At 38.5% G+C, this 23642-nt stretch overlaps 2 protein-coding genes across 6 annotated transcripts in view; both read right to left on the bottom strand.

Moving 5' to 3' along the window:
- ttc33 (tetratricopeptide repeat domain 33) overlaps positions 1–5883 on the bottom strand; it is a 38328-nt gene extending 32445 nt beyond the window's left edge. Inside the window, exons 1-2 of one of the 3 annotated variants that reach the window (XM_047373128.1) lie at positions 5870–5883; positions 4879–5112 (exon numbers count right to left, since the gene is read on the bottom strand). In XM_047373128.1, the coding sequence (XP_047229084.1) occupies positions 4879–5111 (233 nt within the window). In that variant the 5' untranslated portion in view covers position 5112; positions 5870–5883. The other 2 variants (XM_047373126.1, XM_047373127.1) reach the window with 2 other exon arrangements.
- A 461-nt stretch (positions 5884–6344) lies between these two features.
- Positions 6345–23100, bottom strand: prkaa1 (protein kinase, AMP-activated, alpha 1 catalytic subunit). Of its 3 annotated transcripts, none has more exons than XM_047372994.1 (9): positions 22966–23100; positions 18991–19132; positions 16838–16931; positions 16528–16672; positions 15375–15462; positions 15063–15287; positions 14478–14970; positions 14263–14389; positions 6345–8951 (listed from the first exon to the last, which is right to left on the bottom strand). In XM_047372994.1, exons 1-9 carry the CDS (start codon positions 22985–22987, stop codon positions 8668–8670), a joined length of 1620 nt encoding a protein of 539 aa, XP_047228950.1. In that variant the 5' UTR covers positions 22988–23100; the 3' UTR covers positions 6345–8667. The 3 variants fall into 3 exon arrangements, with proteins under 3 accessions (XP_047228950.1, XP_047228949.1, XP_047228951.1); XM_047372993.1 differs by lacking the exon at positions 22966–23100 and adding an exon at positions 20909–21123; XM_047372995.1 differs by lacking the exons at positions 18991–19132; positions 22966–23100 and adding an exon at positions 17243–17361.
- Positions 23101–23642: the final 542 nt, after the last annotated feature.

The following is a 23642-nucleotide window of genomic DNA, read 5'->3' as shown; positions in this document are numbered from 1 at the left end:
CTGTTTTGAATAAGAGCTGTTTTGTTTCAAATGTTTGTGTTAATACTGTGCTACGATGAAAGCGTGGTTTTTCAACTTAAGGCTATCATACATGAGAATCTCATTTTCTGATTATGATGTAAGCGAAACACAGGTAATCAGAAAGGCTAATTTAACTCATAAAACCTGAAGGTGACGTCAGAAATAACAAATTACACCCTGCACCCCGGATGATGTGTCAGATAAAATACAACAAACAAATCAGATGTAAAGGGTGTATAGCAGCATTTTAGGCAATAAATATGTTTCTTTTTCCCAGCCAGGTTCTTACAGAGGCTGACGTTTAGGGTGTACGTTATGGCGTTGAACATTTATCACACTCAACAAATAAAAAGTAATGGCCGGTAAAAGACAGTCACATCAAATCTGGCTATAAATTAACTATGCACTGGTAGTAAATTTACATTAAAATATCTACAGGTAGAATCACACTTCCACCCTCCAGACACAGAATGAAAAGGCTCAGAACAGAAGCAAGAACCGAGGGGCTCCTCGATTACATCAGAAGCATCCAAACCTTTGTAATAACAAACTCACACCAAAGGTCAATATTGTTAAAGATGAAAATGCCCCGTCACCAGCATCCTCAAACAGACACCACCTCAAATCTCTAGGCAGCCATTAGGCAGCACCACCATGGCATCATTTCCAAGCAAAATCCACTTTCTCTGGCCAAACACGATTACAGGGAGTAACTAACGGCCACAACATCACTTCCATCAGCACAAACAGGGTTTGCACTAAGCGGCTCTTCTTTGTCTGCAAAAAGGTCAACAGATATAATTTGTTAAAGGGTCAATAAGGATAAAGAGCCCTCTGAAGTTATCATTCAAAGTTACCAAGAGTAGAAACATTTACATACAATCAAAATGCAACATTCAGTAAAACAGGAGCAATGTTAGCGGTGTGCATTGCTGCCCTCTTCTGGACAATTGGTAACAGCACATCTCTCCCCCAACAGTAAGGAGAAGCATTCAGAAATGTGCATACATCAAATTTCTGAGAGATAAATGTAAACATTTTAATATAAACATTTATCATATTTTCTTGTGCAAATACTATGTTGTTGCAAAATATTTAGGATTATTTGTTTTTTATGGATCTAAACTGTACTAAAGTATTATAAGCATTAAACTATATAAATAACTTTCAGAAATAAAAAAGTATGTTTCAGAAATGCATTAACACCAAGAATCAATTGTTCCTTTTTCACTGTTGCACTTTAGAATGATAACATTTCCTTTTCAGATTTGGTTGTTCTTTGTGACCTTCAGCTTATGTATTATCGTCATCATAAAAACACAATCCTAATCGTAAACAGTAGTGAGAGGTAATCTCACATGCACCCTGTCCATTTGGCTTCTTCGCTTAATGATTTTGTGTCTCCACTGGAAACACGTGACCACCACCTCGTGGACACAAATGAATGCTTAATAGGGCTGCAACTAATAATTATTTTGCTAATCGATGAATCTGTCAACTGTTTTTTCGATTATGTAATTAATAATTGAATAGCAAAAATTGCTTAGTATGAGATTTTTTACAGAATTTTGAACCAGGTGAGGCTAAAACTATGCCACTTAAAGAGTTCTGGATAGAATATATATACAAAGAAGATTTATCATCTTAAATGCTAAATGTACTTTTTTTTTAGAACAATTTTGGCCTTATTACTGCTCTGAGTGGGTTGTTCTTTCAGCGAATGCCACATTTTAGAGTCTGTATACCCTAGTTAATGATTATTCGATTACTAAATTAGTTGACAATTATTTCAATAATGAATTAATCACAATTAATCTGATTGTTTCAGCCCTACTAGAGTACATTAATTATCAATGTCTATCTTTGCAATATCTTGTTTTCTTAATTGTTAATGAAAACATCAATGATTTTTATTGCGGTTTTATTAATGCTGCAGGAGTTTTTGATTTAGTTTCTGTCTCGTTTTCCTCTGGTGAAAAAGGTTGTTGATGAAAACTATCAAGAAATCTTTTGTGAAATAACCACAACTGCACCATACTGTAATACAGAGAAATGTGTGTGTTCTTAATTGCAAGCTTGAGAGAAATATGTGATCTGTTACTGATTTTAAGGATGGTATAAGCAATTCTGTAGGAAAAAAAACAGCTGCGACTCTTCAAAATCAGACTTTACTAAGTTCCATGAAGCACTGTTCAATGCATTGTTGATGTTAACCCAGAAAATAATGACACAACAACTTATAGAGCCACAACTCACATCGGTTTTAGTTCAGGGGGTCTCTTTCTTGGACAATAATAATAGTCTCATAACAAGCTGTCATAATAAAAACAAAACAAGAGCTTTTATTTTCTTTAGGAGGAAAAAAAAAATTGGAAACCCTCCAAATCAGCAGTTCAGACTTCAAAGAAAACTGGAAATCTGATTGACCATGGAAAAGTGTGATTGTTGCTTCTCCAGAAGTAACCACAAAAAATATAGGGCAGTCTAAAAATATCACCACCCCTGAATAAAGTATGTTTTCCATGTGTTGTGACTATGAATCTGAAAATATTTAATATTAATAATTTAACATTTTATCAAATATTTCGGTCTGTTAAGGGTTGTCCTGTGAATACCAGCCCATTAAGGCGATGGTATTAGGACAAAATAGAAAGGTGTGAGACGAGCTCTGACATTATTGAACAGCATCAACTCTGCACATATATGGAATGAATTCATACAATTTCTTAAAATACAATAATTTATTAACACAAATAAGTCAACTCAAAGTCAAACATGTTTCAATTAAAAAAACTCTTTACTATACTAAAACAATCCAACTAAACTACTAAGCAGAATTAAAGAATAAGGAAGACTAATGGGCTATGAACAATATAAACAAGTTGATTGAAGATGGTTGAAACCATGACTGAAAAAGTGATGCAACATTACTATACAATGTTATTTATGTTTGAGAACCAAGGATTATCTTGAAGAATCTGGAAATTAAGTTAAATTAGTCTTGGAACTAACTTAGGCAGTAATCAGCATACCTTTAGACAACCATTCACAATGCAAGATCAGATAAAATATTATTTTAATAAAATAATGTTTTAAAGAATTATCTGCTGAATAAATCCAACCTTCTGGATGACTAATTCTCAACGGGGTCTCATTAGCTGCCTTTATTTATTAAAATAATATTTAAATAAATATTATTAAGGAAATGGTCAAATATTTAAGGGAATATTTTGGAAAAGGGCCAAATCTTTCTGGAGAAATGGGGCTTAATGGTGTTTACTTAGTTATCAAATTTAGTGAAATAATGTTTAGGGAAACATTATTTACTGGATTGAAAACTAACATCCTTTCTGGGTAAATATTATTTAGCAGGCAAGCACATGTTCTAAGCTGTTAGCAGTTGAAGCTAACAAAAGAAGCTGATAGCTTAGCACCAGAATCAAACACACACCTTTAAAAATACCGTTAATAAAAGGGTTAAAATGCAGAAGCGCGGACGGCGCGTTATGATCAATCTTCTGTTTAAAAATCACCCTTCAAGTAAAGTTTGTCTTAACTTTAAAAACACACAAACACAGAACACAAAACTGAGCACGTGTGCTGCAGATAGCCTGCTAGCACTAAGATAGCTGAGTTCAACACAAACAAAACCAAACTTCATAAAATGAAAAACGTTTAGGTCATTTCATCCTAAATATCTTTCTCTGCCCAAACCCTGTCAGGCCGACCAAGCTGCAAGTTACCATGGTGATACGGCTACTGTTGTCCTTTTTTCAGACTGGAAAAACCGCTCCACTCGGCTTCATAGAGACAGAGTCTATGCAGGGGACTTCTCTGGCACATAGTTTGCTTCTGCAGGCCTCAGAGAAAGTCAAGCAATGCTTATACCTTAATTTCCCCTTTTTATGAATGAATACCGGGTACACAAACAGTGATTCGTTCCTACTTAACTTGTGCATGTGATCATATGACATTCGCGGATCCAGTTGAAGAGTTTATGTCTTTTTGCCAGCAAAGAGACATTAGCGCGCTGTGTTCCCCCTGTCCGGTCCCTCTGGAGGCCGTGTGGAAGAGATCGGACCAACGGGAAGGTGGGGTTTTTATACGGCCAGTGGCATCAAGGGAAGTCCGATGTTACAGTTTGTTTGGCTGTGCAGGCTTTGTAGGTCAAATGCACTTTATTTTGAAAGTTCCAGAAAAGTCCATACCGGAGTTTTCAAGTTGTATCCATGGCTGTGGGTCCCAACACGTTTATACTATTGTTCATATTCCCTTTGGCTATCCACTGACTATACCCACTTAGATTTACACAACACTAACCACCATATTTGTGTGCATGTGTGCTTTCACAAATCTGTACAATCTGACAAATTAGCACTTTCTGTGAGCCCCTGCAATCAGCTGCCTGCTCTGAAAAGGATTTTAAATAAAGTAAATAAGCAGAAGGAACTACATTTAGGCCAATACAGATGTCAGGTTTTCATTGAACTCCCAAATATATCTTCAAGGACTAAAAAACACTTAAAAGATTTTTTTTTCGTGTGGGGTACTGGAAAGAAGTGGTACTTTCAAGTTCAACAGCAAATAAAGTTTATCCCGATTTCTTCATCTACGAATATGTCTATTTGGTTTTTATTAAACTAAAGAAAATGCACAAAGTAGGTACTGCTGGTTGACTGAAAATGGTGGGGGTTCTAAATGGTGATGCTTTTATTTAAATTAAATTAAATCTGATTATTTCAGCAAAAGATTACTGATTGTTGCAGAGCAAGAGCAATTTGGCCGAGTCTCCAGATTGATTTTGTCCAGTTTTCTCCTTACCATCAACGGTTCTGTGAATGCATGAGGTGTCCTCACCTGCCCTCCTCAGCCAGCATGGTCCCCACTTCTTTCAGTCTCCTGCTTTTTGCAGCACAGTCCTCCAGCAGCATCTCCTTCCTCTTTTTGGTAGCGTGCAGCCAGTCCACCTCTTCATCGCGACCTGCCTCAACATCATCACCTTCACTTCTCTCGTCCTCAACGTCAAAGTGCTGAACCACTGACTTTGACACCTTCTCGCCAATCTTCCTCTTCCAGCTAAATGAGGCCATTCTGCAAGAAACAAAATGCTTTTATTGAGTATTGAACAGAGCTTTTATTTTGAAACATTGGCAAATAAGCTAATATTTTATGATAGTACTGCTAAATACGGAGCCTGATAAGCAGAACTTGTTTCAACAATTCTCAAACAGGAAGTATTGCTTTATATAACTACAGCGTTAACGCATATTATGAGGAATACAATCAAAAAGTTGCTAGCTAGCGTTAGCATTGATAGCCCAGCAGCTGTTACAGTTCCGGCAGAGTACGTTCACTTAACAAAACCATACTTTATTTTAACTGAACATTAATGCATGTAGAGCCGTTACAATTATGCTCAGACAATGAGAGCAGATGTATATACATACATTTAAAGCTATGCCGTATGCAAGAACATATACGCAAAACCTAGCGTTTGCAACCTGTAATGGTGCCTTAAATGTACGTCGTTAACTTGTGTTTTCGGAGATTTTCCCCTCTGAACAAGATTCTTTGCCGTAGTTATTTTCATAATAGCTGTAACTGCTTCGCTGATTTGTTTTGGACAACAAAATGCATTTAATCAGGTATTGATATAAACCAATAGTTACATTTAGCAAGATCTAATGAATGTTCGTCATTCCCGGGATTCCTGTTGTAAATAACTGTTAAGATAAAATAAATTTTCCTAGTCTAGTTTTGGTATAAAGGCAGAACAGCGAAACGAAACCCTCGATGGAAGTGTCGACCCATAAGGTTTTTATCGTTTCCCCCATTATATCGCTGTTACCTTAATGCAGCATCACCCGGAAGCTGTTTACATCTTATTTCAAAGTAAAAGCGTCCTTTAATTTTAGAAGGTCCCGGATGCGGATTGCGGGACAGAGAGGGTTCGGGTAGTAGGCGGGATCAGGACAGAAAAAGCTTCTAATTGAGTATTTTAATTTTTATGTCTACATCCTTTAGTAATTTACAGTTCATTCATTTAATAAATCATTTTTTCTATTTTTCAAATACCTTTTGTCCTACTCTGAATGCTGACTTTTTAAACAACTAGCTACTTTACCCCTATAAAACCCTGAATAGCTGTAACGTGTATAGAATTTAACAGATAAAATCTAAACGTTTTCTGGTGCTATATAGAAAACATAATCCTATTATATTCTAGATTAATTTGACAAAGGTAGAATGAACTTGCAAAAATAAAATATTTAGCTATTTTGAATAAATTAAGACAAAAAAAATAAAAAATAAAACTCCGAAACTGCAAAAAAAAAAAATGCTATTTATTAGCAGTTTATTAGCCAGGTGTGTATACAAATGATTCAACACTTTTCAATCAAATTTACACTGCTCAATCTGGTAGGGTCCCCCTTCACACCGAACAAAAATAGAGCAATATTTTGAAGAGGTTCAACTAGACACTGAATTGAACAGTCTTCTGTGACACTTACCATAATCTCTCAAAGAGTAAATGTTTTTGCACACATTCAGCTCCTCTACAAAACCCATCATGTAAGGCATGACAAGTTTTGGTAACCTAGACTTGCAAGAAACCCTTTAAAAATGAGTGATATTTTACACCATGTCTACAACACCATAAAATGTCGTCACCCTTTTTTTTTTTATAATGTGGTTTCAAAACGGAGACATTAAGGTCAAACATTAGCTAAATGTTTTTGGGTGAAAACCCATTTTAACACAAGAGAACATGATCACAATTATTGTCACACATTGCAATTTTAATCATGATCTGAAGTCTAAATGCTTCCCACATAATATTGAGAACTTATTTCACTTTTGTATAAGGCTAAACGCTTATAATCTCAAGCTTTAGGTAGGGGCGGTTTTCATAAAAACAAAAGAAACTGAGTCAAGACTTTTTTGTTGTCGTAAAAATGCATGTTTTTCAAAACCAGTTTTAAATGTGTTTGTTGATATAACACTAACAATATAAGTTGTGGACATCAATCTTAAAAATTGCAAAAGGTGCCAATATTTCTGACCAGCAGTGAAATCAAATTTCTATCATAAAAATTGAAACAGTACTGATGAGGATAAGGCAGCCAAACAATTACCCACTCCAAACTTTAAGACAGGAAATGGAAGGAGATCTGTTCTAAATATAAGACATATCTGGGACTTTAAGTCTGCCAGCCTAATGTCCAGACAAAATATAAATCTGTCACACGTTTACCATCTGACTGAAAACTTTCCATCCTTCACAATTTACAGTACCAAATAGATTCAAGCGAAGTCTGGAATAAAATGTCAACTTATGAAGGAATGTGAAAGCAACTAAAAAATAAACATCTGAAAAAAAAAAGGAAAATATTTCCATATGTATTCACCGACGAAGGAAACTTTCTACACATCGGATATAACTGCTACTATTCATTTAAAATTAGGCCTTGAGGTCTGTATACATGACTGATTGGCATTTATGAAAAGAGCGTAGCCCGAAGGCATTTCACTCAGTAATCACACTCATATCCTATACTTTATCCCCGAAAAATATAACACAAAAGTCAAAATCAATTTGTCCATCTAATACATGACACTTAAAAGGATATATTTGTAGATTTCGAGTGTCATAACAGAACACCTCTTAAATTGGAAAAGCAGGCTAGTTATCTAGAAAGACAATCAAGTGTCAGAATAATTGTGATTGAGGGCGACAACTTACAAAGACCTAAAAACAGTACAAAAAAAAAGAGAAAGGAATAAATGTGTATAGAATATCCAGCAATTGAACTTAATACAAGAAATAAAATCAAATTCTATGAAACCAAAGCTTCCTCCACTTAATGCCTTGATAAATATGTTTGTGTCTTTATACATGAAAATGCAGGGGACAAACAAATTCAAGCAACTGTTTTTACAAACAGGACAAAATCGTGAACATTTAAGTCTTTGACAGAAACAGGAAAACCCGAGATGAATCTGATGAAGCATTATTTTTGTCCATGACGCACTGCAGACCCACCGTGGTAACTGCACTTTTCGGGGTCTAACTAAATGTGATGGACATGAAGTAGTGCAGTTCCCTGGTAACATCTGCAACGCTTCTCTGAAAATTACTGAGAAAAAACAAAAAAGATAAAAGCAGCAGAAAATTAAAGAGAGTTGTGCAAAAGGGCCTGCTGCCTCCTGACTGCCACTCAATTCTTAACCCCAATTCGTGGCTTCCTTCTCTGCAGGCAAAAAACGAGATTTTGTTCTCTGTACTGGAAAGTGGGCCTACAGTACAGACCGTTCAGTGTACTCACTTCTGCATATAGTTGTATTTGGGGTGTGGGCATCTGTTATTAGGACTGAACTGGAAATCTAAGACCCCCCAACCCCCGTCTGAAATGTAGTTCTGTCGTAGCTAGGTAAGTAGCACGTGATTCCTCTTTCTTAAGCTCTTACAGACCCAGTCAACTTGGTATATTTTCCCCTACAGATTAGGGAACGCCAACCTGCATCAGTGCCATGGAACAATCACTTCATCCTGAGCCTGGATAAAGTGAGCCATGAATCGGTCGCATGCTTATTGCTATAAAGACACTCAGAGAGAAAAAAGGCTAGCGATGATTGTTTTGCAAGCTATCGTGCAAGTAGTTTAATAAGATTTGCGCACATCTCAAAGAACTCGATGGTGTGGCTCCCTGGTCGGGGGGCAGGCGTGCTCTCCCCACCTCCCAATGAGTCGATGGACGAGGTCAGAGAGGAACCTAAGGAGCCTTCGGCGTTCTTGGCAGGCTGCACAGTGCTGGAGGTGGCTGAAACGTCTTGTCCCTCTACGTCGCCCTTTACTGTGGTCCGGTAGTTGCCCACAGACCCAGAACGGAGAGGAGTAGCAGTTCCAGATTTAGTCTCCAGCATATCATCTAAACAGCACAGGAAAGACTTGGTTTAACACAATAAACACAACAAAAACTAATGAACACAAATAGAGAATTCAATTTTCCTGCGAGATATGCAGTAATAACTAGCAAGGATGTACCAATATCGTGATCAATGAGATCTCATGATTATAAAACATCACGATAATTCTCATCAGTGTGAAGTCTATCTCACCAGGGGCTGTCACCATGTGACTGTGTGGTACAATGGGTCTAAGCTATTATCATGAGCGTCTGATATGAAGATGAACAATTTAAGGTTGACCCAGAGCCATATTTAAGCTTAAAACTCTTACTTTCAACTAAGAAAGGAAGTAGCTTTTGATTTTCTCCTTTGTATTAACAGAGCTGAGTAATGAAGACATCTGCTTGGGCTGGCTGACAACACTTGTAATTGTCTGTGTGGCAGCATTCTGGGTGCTCAACAGAAAAAAGAAACAACAAATCGACAAGACAGAAACTATTTGTAATCAGTGTGAGAATACCTCGACTAAACTAAACTGAAATGGCTACTTCACGAAATCTGGGCAGCATTTGATCATCTCTAGTTATAAAATCGCTCAAACCTGGGGTTGGATTATTCTACACTGAACAGAGATCCGGAGAATAAAGACTAACAAAACCCACTTTTCTGGCATTAGAAGCACCTTGAAATTAGGTGAGCCAAAAGAAAATAAAACAACTTATACACTATTCCAACCTAAACTTGAAAATACCAATTAGACTTGATAACAGAGACTCTTTATAACAGTATGGAATTTTTAAAATCTTCATTTGTGAAAACAAAGAAAAATGGGAACTATTTGGCTGAATCTCATAGGGCACTCCCTCCATACCACTAGCAGCCCCTTCCCCCTATCCCTTGGCACTTAATTCAGGAAGTGGTTCAAATATTTTACTGAGAAATGGGACATTCCTCCAAGAAGCTTGGTCCGTTCTCACAAGTTTTGATTACATAAACATCTACAACCTCATATGCCCACATGAGCTGTGCTAAAAGTTGTGCGACAAACGTTTTTTTTGTTGGCACAAAAATAAAACGCAAAATGAACCTTGTTAACAAATAAACCTATTTTAATGTACAGTACAGACCAAAAGTTTGGACGCACCTTCTCAAAGAGTTTTCTTTATTTTCATGACTATGAATATTGTAGCTTCACACTGAAGGCATCAAAACTATGAATTAACACATGTGTAATTATATACTGAACAAAAAAGGGTGAAACAAGTGAAAATATGTCTTATATTATAGGTTCTTCAAAGTAGTCACCTTTTGCTTTGATTACTGCTACTCACACTCTTGGCATTCTGTTGATGAGCTTCAAGAGGTAGTCACCTGAAATGGTTTTCACTTCACAGGTGTGCCCTGTCAGGTTTAATAAGTGGGATTTCAAGCCTTATAAATGGGGTTGGGACCATCAGTTGTGTTGTGCAGGAGGTGGATACAGTACACAGCTGATAGTCCAACTGAATAGACTGTTAGAATTTGTATTATGGCAAGAAAAAAGCAGCTAAGTAAAGAAAAACGAGTGGCCATCATTACTTTAAGAAATGAAGGTCAGTCAGTCCAAACAATTGGGAAACTTTGAAAGTGTCCCCAAGTGCAGTCACAAAAACCATCAAGCGCTACAAAGAAACTGGCTCACATGAGGACCGCCCCAGGAAAGGAAGACCAAGAGTCACCTCTGCTGCAGATGATAAGTTCATCTGAGTCATCAGCCTCAGAAATCGCAGGTTAACAGCAGCTCAGATTAGAGAACAGGTCAATGCCACACAGAGTTCTAGCAGCAGACACATCTCTAGAACAACTGTTAAGAGGAGACTGTGTGAATCAGGCCTTCATGGTAAAATAGCTGCTAGGAAACCACTGCTGAGGACAGGCAACAAGCAGAAGAGACTTGTTTGGGCTAAAGAACACAAGGAATGGACATTAGACCAGTGGAAATCTGTGCTTTGGTCTGATGAGTCCAAGTTTGACATCTTTGGTTCCAACCACCGTGTCTTTGTGCGGCGCAGAAGAGGTGAACGGATGGACTCTACATGCCTGGTTCCCACCGTGAAGCATGGAGGAGGAGGTGTGATGGTGTGGGGGTGCTTTGCTGGTGACACTGTTGGGGATTTATTCAACATTGAAGGCATACTGAACCAGCATGGCTACCACAGCATCTTGCAGCAGCATGCTATTCCATCCAGTTTGTGTTTAGTTGGACCATCATTTATTTTTCAACAGGACAATGACCCCAAACACACCTCCAGGTTGTGTAAGGGCTATTTGACCAAGAAGAAGAGTGATGGGGTGCTGCGCCAGATGACCTGGCCTCCACAGTCACTGGACCTGAACCCAATCGAGATGGTTTGGGGTGAGCTGGACCGCAGAGTGAAGGCAAAAGGGCCAACAAGTGCTAAGCATCTCTGGGAACTCCTTCAAGACTGTTGGAAAACCATTTCAGGTGACTACCTCTTGAAGCTCATCAACAGAATGCCAAGAGTGTGTGGAGCAGTAATCAAAGCAAAAGGTGGCTACTTTGAAGAACCTAGAATATAAGACATATTTTCAGTTGTTTCACACTTTTTTGTTCAGTATATAATTCCACATGTGTTAATTCATAGTTTTGATGCCTTCAGTGTGAAGCTGCAATATTCATAGTCATGAAAATAAAGAAAACTCTTTGAATGAGAAGGTGTGTCCAAACCTTTGGTCTGTACTGTATGTATATGTTCATTAATGCCCTAAACAAAAATATATGGTACTTATAGTTGTCCTAAAATAACAGCCTTTAACAAGAATACTAATTTTGCACTCTAATCTGCAAATATACCAATGTTTTCAAAATTTTATATACTTACATTAATGTTTCACTAGGTTTCCGTGTATTTCCTCAATATTTCATGACAGAGAAATACTACTCATTTTTTCCCCCTTTGTTTGCTTATTGAGAAGAAAAACATTGGCATGCCATAAACTAGTAATAGTTTTTGAGATGGCAAAATATTTAAAAATAAAATAAGTTTGATCTTTGCTATTTTTTGTGTTTCCAAGTGTACTTATGAAAGATCTGTTTTTAGAGCTACCAAAGCAAACTCATTTAGGGCTTTCCGAACTCCACAGAAACAACTGGGCACTCTACCCCTCAGAAAGCAGGGGGTAGGGTGTCGCAAGCACAGGCAATATCATGTACTGTCTCATCTTGTGGGCTGGATGTATCGTTACCACCCTAAAACCCAGCATTTGAAATCATTATTGCATAATAATTGCCTTCTTGCAAAATCCCAAAAACTGTATTTCTAAACTGCTAAGTTACTGTGAGATTTAAGTTGCAAGAGCATAATTCCTCAGTCTTCTGTGATGGGTCAGCTGTTACTATCCCTGGTGGTTTTCTGTCATTCTTTAGCAGTTAATTCCAATGAAAGGCAACAAATCTCACTAAAAGTGGCCTTTTAAAACTCTAAACAAGATGAATAAATCAATTCATAGAAATCAACAACCTTCTAGTTACAAATTGAATTCAGCAAGCATTCCACAACCTTAAGTTTATGGGGGCTATTTACAGCTTAACACGGCTAACAAATTGTGTCACCAAAGGTCAAATTTTAGCCTCACACCCTTTATACAGCATGCCTGTGTCACGTCAACTGCCTCCAAACGCACTCCTATCTAACACTTTTCCTTTGAAGGTCTTGCCAAGTCCAAAGACAGACAACCCAAAAGCCCTCAAGTTTGAATCAATCATTAATGAAGTCTATATTGAGGCAACACACTGCAGGACAGGGGTCAGATAAACAACTGTTCAGGTTTAGCTAAGATACCTAGGTCACCATAAATATGCTCATCCCCTTCCTAACCAACCATGATCATCTGTTATAGTAATATTCCATTAAGACCTGATGAAACAGGCATGTGTGTTACTTAGCTCAATTAAACAAAAACACTTAAAAGTACTGAGAAATATAAAGATTAGCAGTTTTAAAGGAAGGTCAACTTCATCCCAGAACGTAGAAAAAAAACAAAAAACTTTTTCCATAAAAGTGTACCAGGTCTTAAAAAGTTAATGAGTAAGGAAATACTAAACATAGGTGTTAAAGGTCAAAAGAAAATGTTCGTCCTGTTTCCCTAAATGCAGGTTAACCTATTTCAGAGATGTTCACAATTACAAATATTTTCTTTTCCAAGTCAAGTCTCTATTGATGAAATAAACATCCTCTCATCAGACATATGTCATCTAATTGAATCAATTAAACAAAAAGTGTGTTTTTAAAGACGTAGTTCAAATGTCAACTTGTGTGCAAAAAGCGTCTTACAAGCATTTTGTTCTGCTTTACGTGGATTTGGAGAATTTGTGAAGTTGTTTGAAAACCATGCACTAAATCTGCATTTAAAACCCTTATTGTCTAAACTTGTTAGGTCTAAATAATGAATATGTTCCAAGGTACGCTACAAATTACAAAATAAAGAGTGAGGCCCAATGCAGCGAGTGGAAAATAGAAAATGCTGTAAATGAAACTGGAAGTGGAAATGCTTTTATTTTGAAGAACAGACAGAGCTGACTGTTGTATTGACGCTAGTTTAACAGTGAGAGCATAGGATGATGAAGCCAAGCTTGTTTAGTTTTTTTTTTACTCACCCAAATACATTTTCAGTTCAGTTTGATAAACATTCATGGGATTATTTTGTGCAGCTAAAACTAAAAAATATCCTGATTGTTTAGAACCATTAAACTGTCCCCGAATGTTCCTGGCTAACAAATGAAACACACCCATTCGCAGGAGAACACGTCAGATTGGTAGTTAGTGGCTTACTTTTACCCTTGATTACATGAGACTGTTAAACAGACTCTAGTCTAAAACCTCAAGTCTAAATCAAGTCTTTAGTCAAGACTTAGGTGCGACTTGAGTCTACATTTCTTAGTCATCAATAACTCCACTCAACATAAAATCCATGGCATAGGAATACGGCAACGACAAGACGTAGGCAGCAGCAACTTTAGAAAAGAAAAAAAAACAAACAGCTGCACAGCAACAACTGATAGTTAGTGTAACTGGGCCCTTGTGTTTTCAATCTGCTGTAAAGTTCTGTTCATCTTCCTCACAGGAACAGACAATCCTTTAAAATGCAACAGCTTTTAGTCAACATTTGTCTGTTGAGTGGACAACTGATTCTCCACAGGACTGTTCAGCTTTGCATTCCAAATGTGATTTGTTTATTTTCCTCTACAACTTCATCGCCTGAACAGAACCATGAAAAAACGAGGTCTAAACCAAACGCACTCGTACCACAGAACAAAGTGGGAGACCTTACCATCTATGCTACGAAAGTCAAGGAGGTAGGTTCTGCTGTCCACCTGGTACAGTTGAAGGCTCATCTTGGTTTGCATTCCAGTGATAGGATTCTTCCTCCTCACACGTAGATAATATGGATTAACAACCTGGAAGGAGCAAAAATAAATACACAACACATTGAGGTCCAATCAATTTTAAAACTGTTTACATTGGACATGGACATTTTCTGCTTACCTTCCACTCATAATCCAGCTGTTTCATTGCACGGCACACTTCAGTCATGATATCGTTGGGTCTGCTCTGACTGCGGATCCCCAGGTGCCACTTGGCTCTTCTTACACCCTGGTGCTTGGACTTCTGGGGGTTCAGTTCGTCCAGAGTGTGGCGAGACCTTGGAGGAGGCTCCGCCACGAAAATGGGTAAACGCTCAGGGTGGGGCTTGATGATTCCGGCCACGTCGTCCAGAAAATTGTCGGGAGGGCTCGAGGCCAGGTAGAAATCCTTCGCCTCGTTCATGATGCGTCGATTGTCGATGATGAGATGGTAGGCCACGGCTAACGGGTCTTGGTGGTTGCGGCTGTAAATGCAGGTAAGAACCTCCTCCTCTGTGCACTCAAACTTCTCACAAACCTCTTTCAAGGCCTCATCATCAATCATGTTGTTGCTGTAGGAGGGATCCTCGGGAAACAAGTACTTGGGCAGATCCTGTTTAAACCACTCATCCTCTCTGTGTGGAACACATGGTGGTGAAATGAATAACACATCAGGAGTAGAACATGCGAACCAAGCCTTATGGTTAATATCGTACGTTTGCCTTACCGGATCTCTTTTATGGTTGCCCTTTTCATTGGGTCCACTTGCAGCATGTGTTTCAGGAGGCTTACTACTGAAGGATTCAGATACTGCGGGGTGAAAAAGATCCCATCGCAGATTTTTTTGAAGAGCGTTGGCACATGATCGTCATCGAAGGGGAGCGTCCCGCACAACAACGCGTATAGAATGACACCACTACTCCATATGTCCACCTCTGGACCAGCATACAACCTGAGGACAGGTGTAAAAAAAACATGAGATTTCAATGTATGACTTTCTGGGCAAATTATCCACATGAGAACTGATGAAGTCCATTACCTTCCTGAGATGACCTCAGGAGCAGCATAGTTTGGAGACCCACAACTTGTTCTCAGGAACTCCCCATCTGACATCATGTTTGACAGACCTGCGCAGAAATTGTACTCGTTACTGAAGTAAAACGCAGTTGTCATATTCTAGTAGTCATATTCTTTTTTTTAATAAAAAAATAACAAACAAAACATGCAACAAGTCTGCCTCCCCCACAGTGGTTTCAGCAGAGACGAGGAAGCTGGCCTGAGTTTATGGGATGATAAAGGTTGTGGTTATGTGACATAATGTGAACATTTCAAGGGAGTACATTTTAAAGAGGAACACCTGCAGTTGATATTGCAATAGCAAAAATTTTGTTAAAGATTTACAAGATATACATCATATCTAAGAATAAAAAAAAAAGTCTTAATAAGCTTTCTTCCATCTCCACCTTTTTGTGTCAGTTATTCTTAAACCATGGTGCTATTGCAGGTAAAAGACAGCAATGTTATACTGCTGTTTGGCAAGCAATTAAAGTGAAGTAATAAAAGTTCCCGGTATTTATTTGACTTGTGTGTAGTCATTACAACTCGAGCTCAAATTCCCTATAAGGAATAAAATTCCTTTCTTTAGCAGCAAGAGTAAATCTGAGTTATAGATATAACAAATGATTTAACAAAGTAAAGTATGTGTGACCTGAAAGCTGAGCTTAAAAACATGTTTTATTTCCTTTCTGGGGTTAATAAAGTCAATTAATCCATCCGTTTTCATCTTTACGCTCCATCTTCCATATCTACAAAGTCTTGTGTGCATTCCTCCACGACAAAGAGAAATTTACCTTCCTGTGCTAGATTTGCAGAGCTGTTTCCTGTCGGCTTTAACTCTAGCTTAACATTTACTCTCAATGTCAACTGACGTTCTCCTTCCAAGGTTCAGGCAACATATTACCAAATGTTCTGGTAAACAGACAGCTGCTGCTGATAATTGGAAGCCCTATGTCACTGACCAATTTGTCTATATGAACATGCATGACCGCCCCCCTATACTAACAAATATTAAACAAAAAATCACACCAGACCATGTTTGTAGAGCAACCTGAAACCTCACTGGGTTTCCTGTCACCAGAACACAACAATTGCGCCTCTTACCCGGCCGGTCAGGTGTAGTGCAGAATACATACCGAAATCTGCAATCTTTGCATTCATGTGTGCATCGAGAAGAACGTTCTCGGGTTTGAGGTCTCTGTGTACCACCATGTGCCTGTGGCAGTAATCTACCGCAGATATAATCTGCTGGAACAGCCGCCGACTCTCCTTCTCTTCCAACTAATAGATCAGAAATCACCTGTTAGACTTCACACAAACCAGTCAGACACAACCAGCACATAAAGATTATGCGGTGCTGAAACACTTTTGCGTAAATTCTGCCATGTAGGATACGTGCCATCAATCTATAACTCTAAGATTATCTTCAATGTTATCATGTATTACCTTTCCATTTTTGCAGATGTAATCAAAGAGCTCTCCACCAGAGACATACTCCATGACCATGAAGATATCGGTAGGGGTGCTAATAACTTGATACCTACCAACAACAAAAACGAAAAAAAGATTAAAATCACATGAGTTATTAACAACTGAGGAGCAGAACCGATTCAAAACAGCTCAGATAGCAGACTTTTATTTCAGAACACGCCAAAGACGAAGGACTTGACATTAGGATTGTGATTGTGACCCCTTTATGTCACTGACCAGTGACATACATTGGTCACCCACCACCCACAGGGGTTTCTGCAGAACAGTCTTGTGTTTCCAAAGACCTAAACTCAACACACACACCTACAGACTTCAATAAATTTCTACCTTGCTCTTGCTAGGGGGAAAAAAATTACTTGCCTCTTATTTAGGCACATAGGTTAGTAGGCCTAAGTGAGTTGGTTAGAGCTGTAGCTTCTTTTTGCTTATACAATCCTATTAAAGTGGGCAGAGGAGAGTGGCCTCCTGAAATGCCATACCCCATTACATTCAAAAAACATTAAGCAACCGAAAACGACGTGCTTCTCTTCAGTCAGTTTGTTTACATATAAATTTGACAATTTCCCCTCAGTGTCATTTTTCTCCTGGTATAACAGTTTTCTTTAGAGCTGCAAAATCTATGGAATAGTCAGCACAATTTGAATGCAAACGCAAAGGACCAACCGAATCCAGTAGTTGGTTGGATCTAATATTCCAGCTGCCATGCTTGCCATTAATATTTGGCATGTTGGATGGACTTGCACTGCGATTTATGCCTACACCTGAAACATACAGAGGCCAAGATGCTATAGCTGAAGGTGAGTGGTTGGGTCTATTGTAATGATGGGGAAAAAAAAAGCAAAGGGAGAAACGTTTTGGAATAATTGCAATCAATATTGTCATCGCAACATTTAACAATAATATTACAATTTTATGTTTTCCTAGTAATCATGCAGCTTTAAGGGATTTGTCATCTTGGCAAAAGACAAACCACAAGGAGAACACCCCAGAATAATTTCATCATCTGCCCAAAGATAGGCCGTTTAAAAATTGCCACCATCAAGACCGATACTTGAAGGGATGAAGTTAAAATGTGCATCCTACTGAAACGTGTTTTAGATCATTTGTGGTACTCATCCAACTCCCATATCAAATCACAGCACAATTTATTTTCCACACCCAATTCATAACAATGCTGCAGTCTTTCAAATGTTACAAAAAGTAAAACAAAAATGAGCATGCAACTGTTGCTCTGGCTTATTCAACACAGCACTGCAGTGATTTGCAAACAGTGTTGTGTTGCATTGCTGCATTTGTTAAGAGACTAAACAGGCCACACCACACAGTTTGTCCCATTAGCTTCTGCACTCTGAAAAGGATGACATCTCTCCTTCTCCGAGATCACACAGACAAAGTTTACATTCTTGTGCATGCTTGACATAGAACTGATATTGAGGACATTAGCCACACCTCGTGCGCCATTTACCAACCCTGTAACTGTGGCCTGGAGACAACTACACAGCAGGCAGGAAGTACTGCAGCAATTTGCTTCATCATATTTAGATCAGCCCTTCTTTCTGTACCAGATTATCACTACTGTATGTATCAGTACATTACTAAATAAAATATATTTTCAGCATTGGTGAGGATCACTCCCTTGTGCAACGGCAGAACACTTTGTCAGCTCAGACAGTAACTGTGACTCATTTAAGTATCCGTCATCTTTCTGGCTTAGCAGGTACAAATGTTGTCAGGAACTTCACAAGTCATTTCAAACAGGACAAGCAACGGGTGACTGCCTCAAAGTAAACCTTTAATAAATAAAAGGCAGTTGTTCTGAGTGCACATTTAGTGATTTAAATTAGGACAAAGAGGTCACAAGGCCGATAAGGCTGGGGTTGGCGATAATGCACTTTTTGCTCATTAAAATGCGCAACTAAGCAGAAGGGGGCATACACAGCACAGGCAGGGAGCGCTGCTGGAAGAGGAGACCGGGTCAGATGATATCACCCTGATGGATGCATTCTGCAACGCACCATTTCTAAAGTCTGGAAACAATTCAGTGGATGGCATTAACGTGGCGGCGGGGGGATTACGCGGCGGTGAGTGGAGTGTAATCTAGGACTTACAGTTTAATTATGTGAGGATGCCTAAAAAGCTTGAGGTTCTGGATCTCCCGGCGGATTTTTCCCACCACGTCCAAGCTGCGGATCTTCTGCCTGTTCAAGATTTTCACAGCCACTTGGTGCTTGGTCAGCTCATGCTGGCCCACTGTACAACAAGCAAATAACAGAGTGGAAAATGGAAATTATATAACACAATTACATAAAGATTTACTTACAGAATGTACAATAAATATAATTTAATTTAAAAAAAAATGACACTAATTCATACCATCTAATAAAAGATTGTTTCTCTTTAACATTTAATACAGTAAAAAAAAAAAACCTTTAAAATCTTGTTTTGGTATTTAAAGATGTGTAACCGCCTTGTTTTATTTAATTGCAGCAGACTGAGATCAATAACTGTTTATTTAGACCCCTGTTGCGGTCCACACGAAGAATCCAATGTTTTCAGTACTTTTAACCCAAGTTCTAGCTTCTCAACAGCTCCGCAAAGATAGCTGAGGCTTGCTGTGCCTTCTGCTCAAAGCAGATTTACTACTACTACTACTACATACAATTTATACAACTATTATGTGTAAAATAATACAGATGTCATGACAAAAATATTAACTTGGATAAACAATGAGGAAACAGCAGGTTTTCAACTTCACCAGCCCTGTGAAAAGACTGGCCAGTTGGAAACTCAAAACTCCTATCTTTCTCCCAATCAGCGAACGCCACAGGAATTTAATTCTACTGGAGTGAATTAACCAAGAGCTGATAAAAGTAAATACTGGCAAGGCTGAAAGTAACTGCAGCAAAGGTGCTTTCAACCTCTGTCTGTCATGAAACATGGTGGATCTGAATGTGCTGGCAGCCTTTTTGTAGTTAAGGAGCTGCATTCTACAAGGTAGTGGTTCTGAAACCTTCTTAAAACAAGAACTGCCTCAGTTAATAGGTCATTTCTCACAAACCTGGCTGTCAAAATCCAATATGTCTGCCAGATATTTGAAATCTCACAATAGATGCATTAACATGTTTGCTTGTACTTCTGACAGTTTGCATCTTAGCGATTCTTTTACGCACTGTACAACTTTGTAAATGCAACTTTACGGTTTGAATACAAATATATGAAGAAATACACAGTTATTGTCCGGCTTATTAATATTCAGATGGAGGATAGAATGGGACCTCTCAATATCAGTATCAGGAGACCAAAAGGTTTCCCACAACAAGGGATTGAAACTAAAAAATAAAAACCTGAATCCGCATAGCTATCGAAACATTAAAGCAGCAGTGCTGAAAACCATTCTCACAGGGCAACAACTCCACTGCACCAACACTGGGTTTTCCTTTCATCAACTACAGGAACAGGGGTACCAGGGAGATGAGTCCTTGGAAATGAACTGACTATAAACAGTGCAACTGTTTGTTGTGAGAGGGTGGTAGGTTCAGGTTTATAATGTGTGTCATTAAAAAAAGCACATAGTACAGCTAAGAAATCCAACTTCTGTCCAAACTGAGAAGATAACCTCAGCTAGTACTTGGGGAGCCATCTGACAACATTGCAGCAAACAGGATGGTTGGCCTAGGTTAGCACCGTGCCAGAAAAGGAAAAAGGAGACGAATCAAAAGCAGCCAGGAAGGTTTACTTCAGAGTCCTGACAGCGACTTGTGGCTCACAGGGTTAGCTTTCAGCGCTATTACAGCTAACTAATATCAATGTGTCAAATACAATCCCTAAGTTATTTTAGCCCCGGCGAATCAATCAGCTGCTTTACCCTGACATGTGGCGTTTCCCTGAAAGAACAACATGACAACATATGTGCTACATATCCGATTTGGTGAGAGTTTAGCTCGCTAGCAGGCTAAGTTAGCGGCTAAGGTAAAAGCCTCCATCTTTCAGCCGACAGGACGCACAGACGACACAGCCGAGGCATACCTTTAACCTTCCCGAACGTCCCGACTCCGAGCGTATCACCGAGAATGTAATGTCCGATTTTAACTCTTCCCTCGTGTTTTTGTTTCTCCGTCGCCATCTTCCCGCAGTGGCCTTTCTGCGGGGTTAGCCTGCTGCAGCTGGACACGGACCGAACTCTGTGTGCGTCTCTCGAGCGGCTCCGATCCGCTCCCCGACGCACGGAGGAAAGAGATCCACCCCGGTTCCCGCATGATTCGTTAAAACCCGTAGGAGGTGTACAATGTTGCCTTCACTGCGCGCACAAAGCTCCGAATTTTCAATGTCAGTGTTGGTCATTTCCGAAGATTAATATTAACCTTCCAAAACAAGTTCTGATGTGTGCTTGGGATCAGTGTCCTTTAGAAATACACATTGTTTCCAATTTACAACCACCTAGCTGTTGACTGAAGGTGAAGTCAAAGATTTTAGAGGTAGTCATACTTATTCCATTCACTTTGTGCAATACTCCAGTCTTACCAGCAGCCAAACAGACCTTCAGATGCTACCACCAGCATGCTGTTTTTAAGTAAGCGTCACGGTGCTTTCTTCAAACATACTTCTTATGGGAAAATAGCTCAGTCTGACCTGACAATAAAATTATTCTGCCTAATATAAACTTCTCATTAGATCTGTACAGCTTCATGTGATTAGGAACAAAGAAATATGGACAGTGGTAAAAATACTGAAGTTAAATATTAGTTAAAGTTAGACTTTGTGTAAAACCAGTACTTGAAATTGGTTTATGAGCAGAATGTAATACTTCAGTACATACAGGCAGTAGTTTATCATAACATGTTTGCAACCTTATCAAAATGACTCTAAGGTCATGCAACCCAGTACCAGAAATTTTATTAGCAAAATTAAGATGTTGTCTCAAATACACACCTGAAGCATTCAAATACAACCCATACATCCTGTGGCCCACTGACTACAGAAAATGTATCTGTATTCATCTTACACATATACTATATGTTTTTCTGTCTATTAAACTTATGATAAATTAGCTCAGATATGCACCTGAGGCGCTTATTGAGGAAGTCAACATTTTATTTTTCCAAAACAAAAAGTCACTGTTTACATTGGTAGTATGCAGGCACTTCCATAGCACCGTCAATAATAGAGCAGGCAAACTCAGCTGGCACTAAATGTTCATCTACAATTCTGTGCCAACAGTCTTCTAATGCCCACAAAAGACAGACAAACATTAGCCACTGCCACTAAATCAGTGATCATATTTTATTATGTTGATGTGTTTTCTGTCATGTAATTTTAAAGCAACTGCACTTAATGTTAATTTTGTTCATTGAAACTACTATAATTATTTCAAATTTGTAGATGCTAACGGTTAATGTAGACAACAATTTCAGCTTAATCCCCCCCCTCCCCCTCCCCCCCTTACCTCAGACTTTAAAAAATAAAAATTATACATTTTTAATATTTTATACTGTCACCGTAAAATAGCTAAACAGGCTGTCTGACAGCATTCATGTTCTGATTGAGATGCAAACAAAAACAATCACAGTCCCCCCAGGAATGTTGGTAGAGTTCAGGGTAATTGAGTTCCGGGGGATAAAGGTTCACAACACACCTTTTGTCTTTTGTTCTTGACCAATAAAAAGGCACTTAATATTAAGAATTATTTCAATGCAGAGACACTGACTATTATTTGATATTATAAGCTAACCTGTGATCTACATATCTTCTGGAGGTAAAGACCAATACATACTCCACATAAACAGGGAAATTAGTTGTTTTACTCAAGGCTGCAAGAAGAGAGCAAAGTTCTCGCTGGCAAGGACATTCCATACTTCACACAAAGTAAAGTGCATAACTCCCAGTAAGCCTTTATAGGTTCTCTCCCACTTCATATTCTCAGACACCATGCAAGACAAACGTTCTTTTTCAATTCACTTTCTTTATGTTGCACCAATTCAAATGCTATGCAAATGTCATCTCAAGGTTCTCTACAAGACAACAAGTCAAAATTATAAGAAATATCAAATCAATTCAATCATATAGACAGAATCTACTTACATTACCTTTCAATTCGATCATCCTCATCGCTTAACCTTTGCTGCACAGCTAAACAGAGAAAACAGGGAGAGAACATGAAGTTACTGGCAGCAGTAAGGGCAAACAATTCACAATTGGAAAGTAGTAGGAGAAAGAAGCAGAATAAGAAAAGGTGGTCAGTATCTCCTCCAGCAGCTCTAGCCTAGAGCAACACAACTCAGAGATAGCTCAGGGAAAACAAAAGCCACTCTACCTATAAAATTTATCAAACCGGAAAGTCTTAAAGAAGACCGGATCTCTGGAAGAAAGGATTTATAAGTAAGAAGGAGAACTTAAATTTCTATCCCAAATTCTATACATTATGAAGAATCTAAGATTAAATAGATATGTTACCTTCTTTTAATTTTTATCAGAATTCACATTTTTTTTTTTGCTGTATTTTCTATTTCTTGATATTAAAGAATTGAAATAGTCCAGTCTTAAAGAAACAAATGTATTGATTCGGGTTTCTGCATCATTCTGGGATAGGATATTTCACGTTTTGCCAAAATTGCGGAGTTCAAAGAAGGAAATCCCAGAAACCTGTTTAATTTGGGATTTAAATGGCATGTCCTGATCAAAGCACTGTTTGCTATTTGCCTTCACACAAACAAACTTTTATGACATCCCATTTCCAAGAAAGTAAGGGGTCAAGCCCAACTCC

The sequence above is a fragment of the Girardinichthys multiradiatus genome, chromosome 8, assembly GCF_021462225.1.
Source record: "Girardinichthys multiradiatus isolate DD_20200921_A chromosome 8, DD_fGirMul_XY1, whole genome shotgun sequence".
In the NCBI taxonomy this organism is placed as follows: Eukaryota; Metazoa; Chordata; class Actinopteri; order Cyprinodontiformes; family Goodeidae; genus Girardinichthys; species Girardinichthys multiradiatus.
This window is presented reverse-complemented; position numbering and strand designations above follow the sequence as displayed.

Coding starts and splice junctions, on each gene's coding strand:
- prkaa1 (XM_047372993.1), bottom strand. CDS start 21,005: ATGGCGACGGAGAAACAAAAACACGAGGGAAGAGTTAAAATCGGACAT. Junction 19,133..20,908: donor GACGTTCGGGAAGGTTAAAG/GTATGCCTCGGC, acceptor CTTGTTGTACAG/TGGGCCAGCATGAGCTGACC. Junction 14,971..15,062: donor GCAACCATAAAAGAGATCCG/GTAAGGCAAACG, acceptor TGTTCCACACAG/AGAGGATGAGTGGTTTAAAC.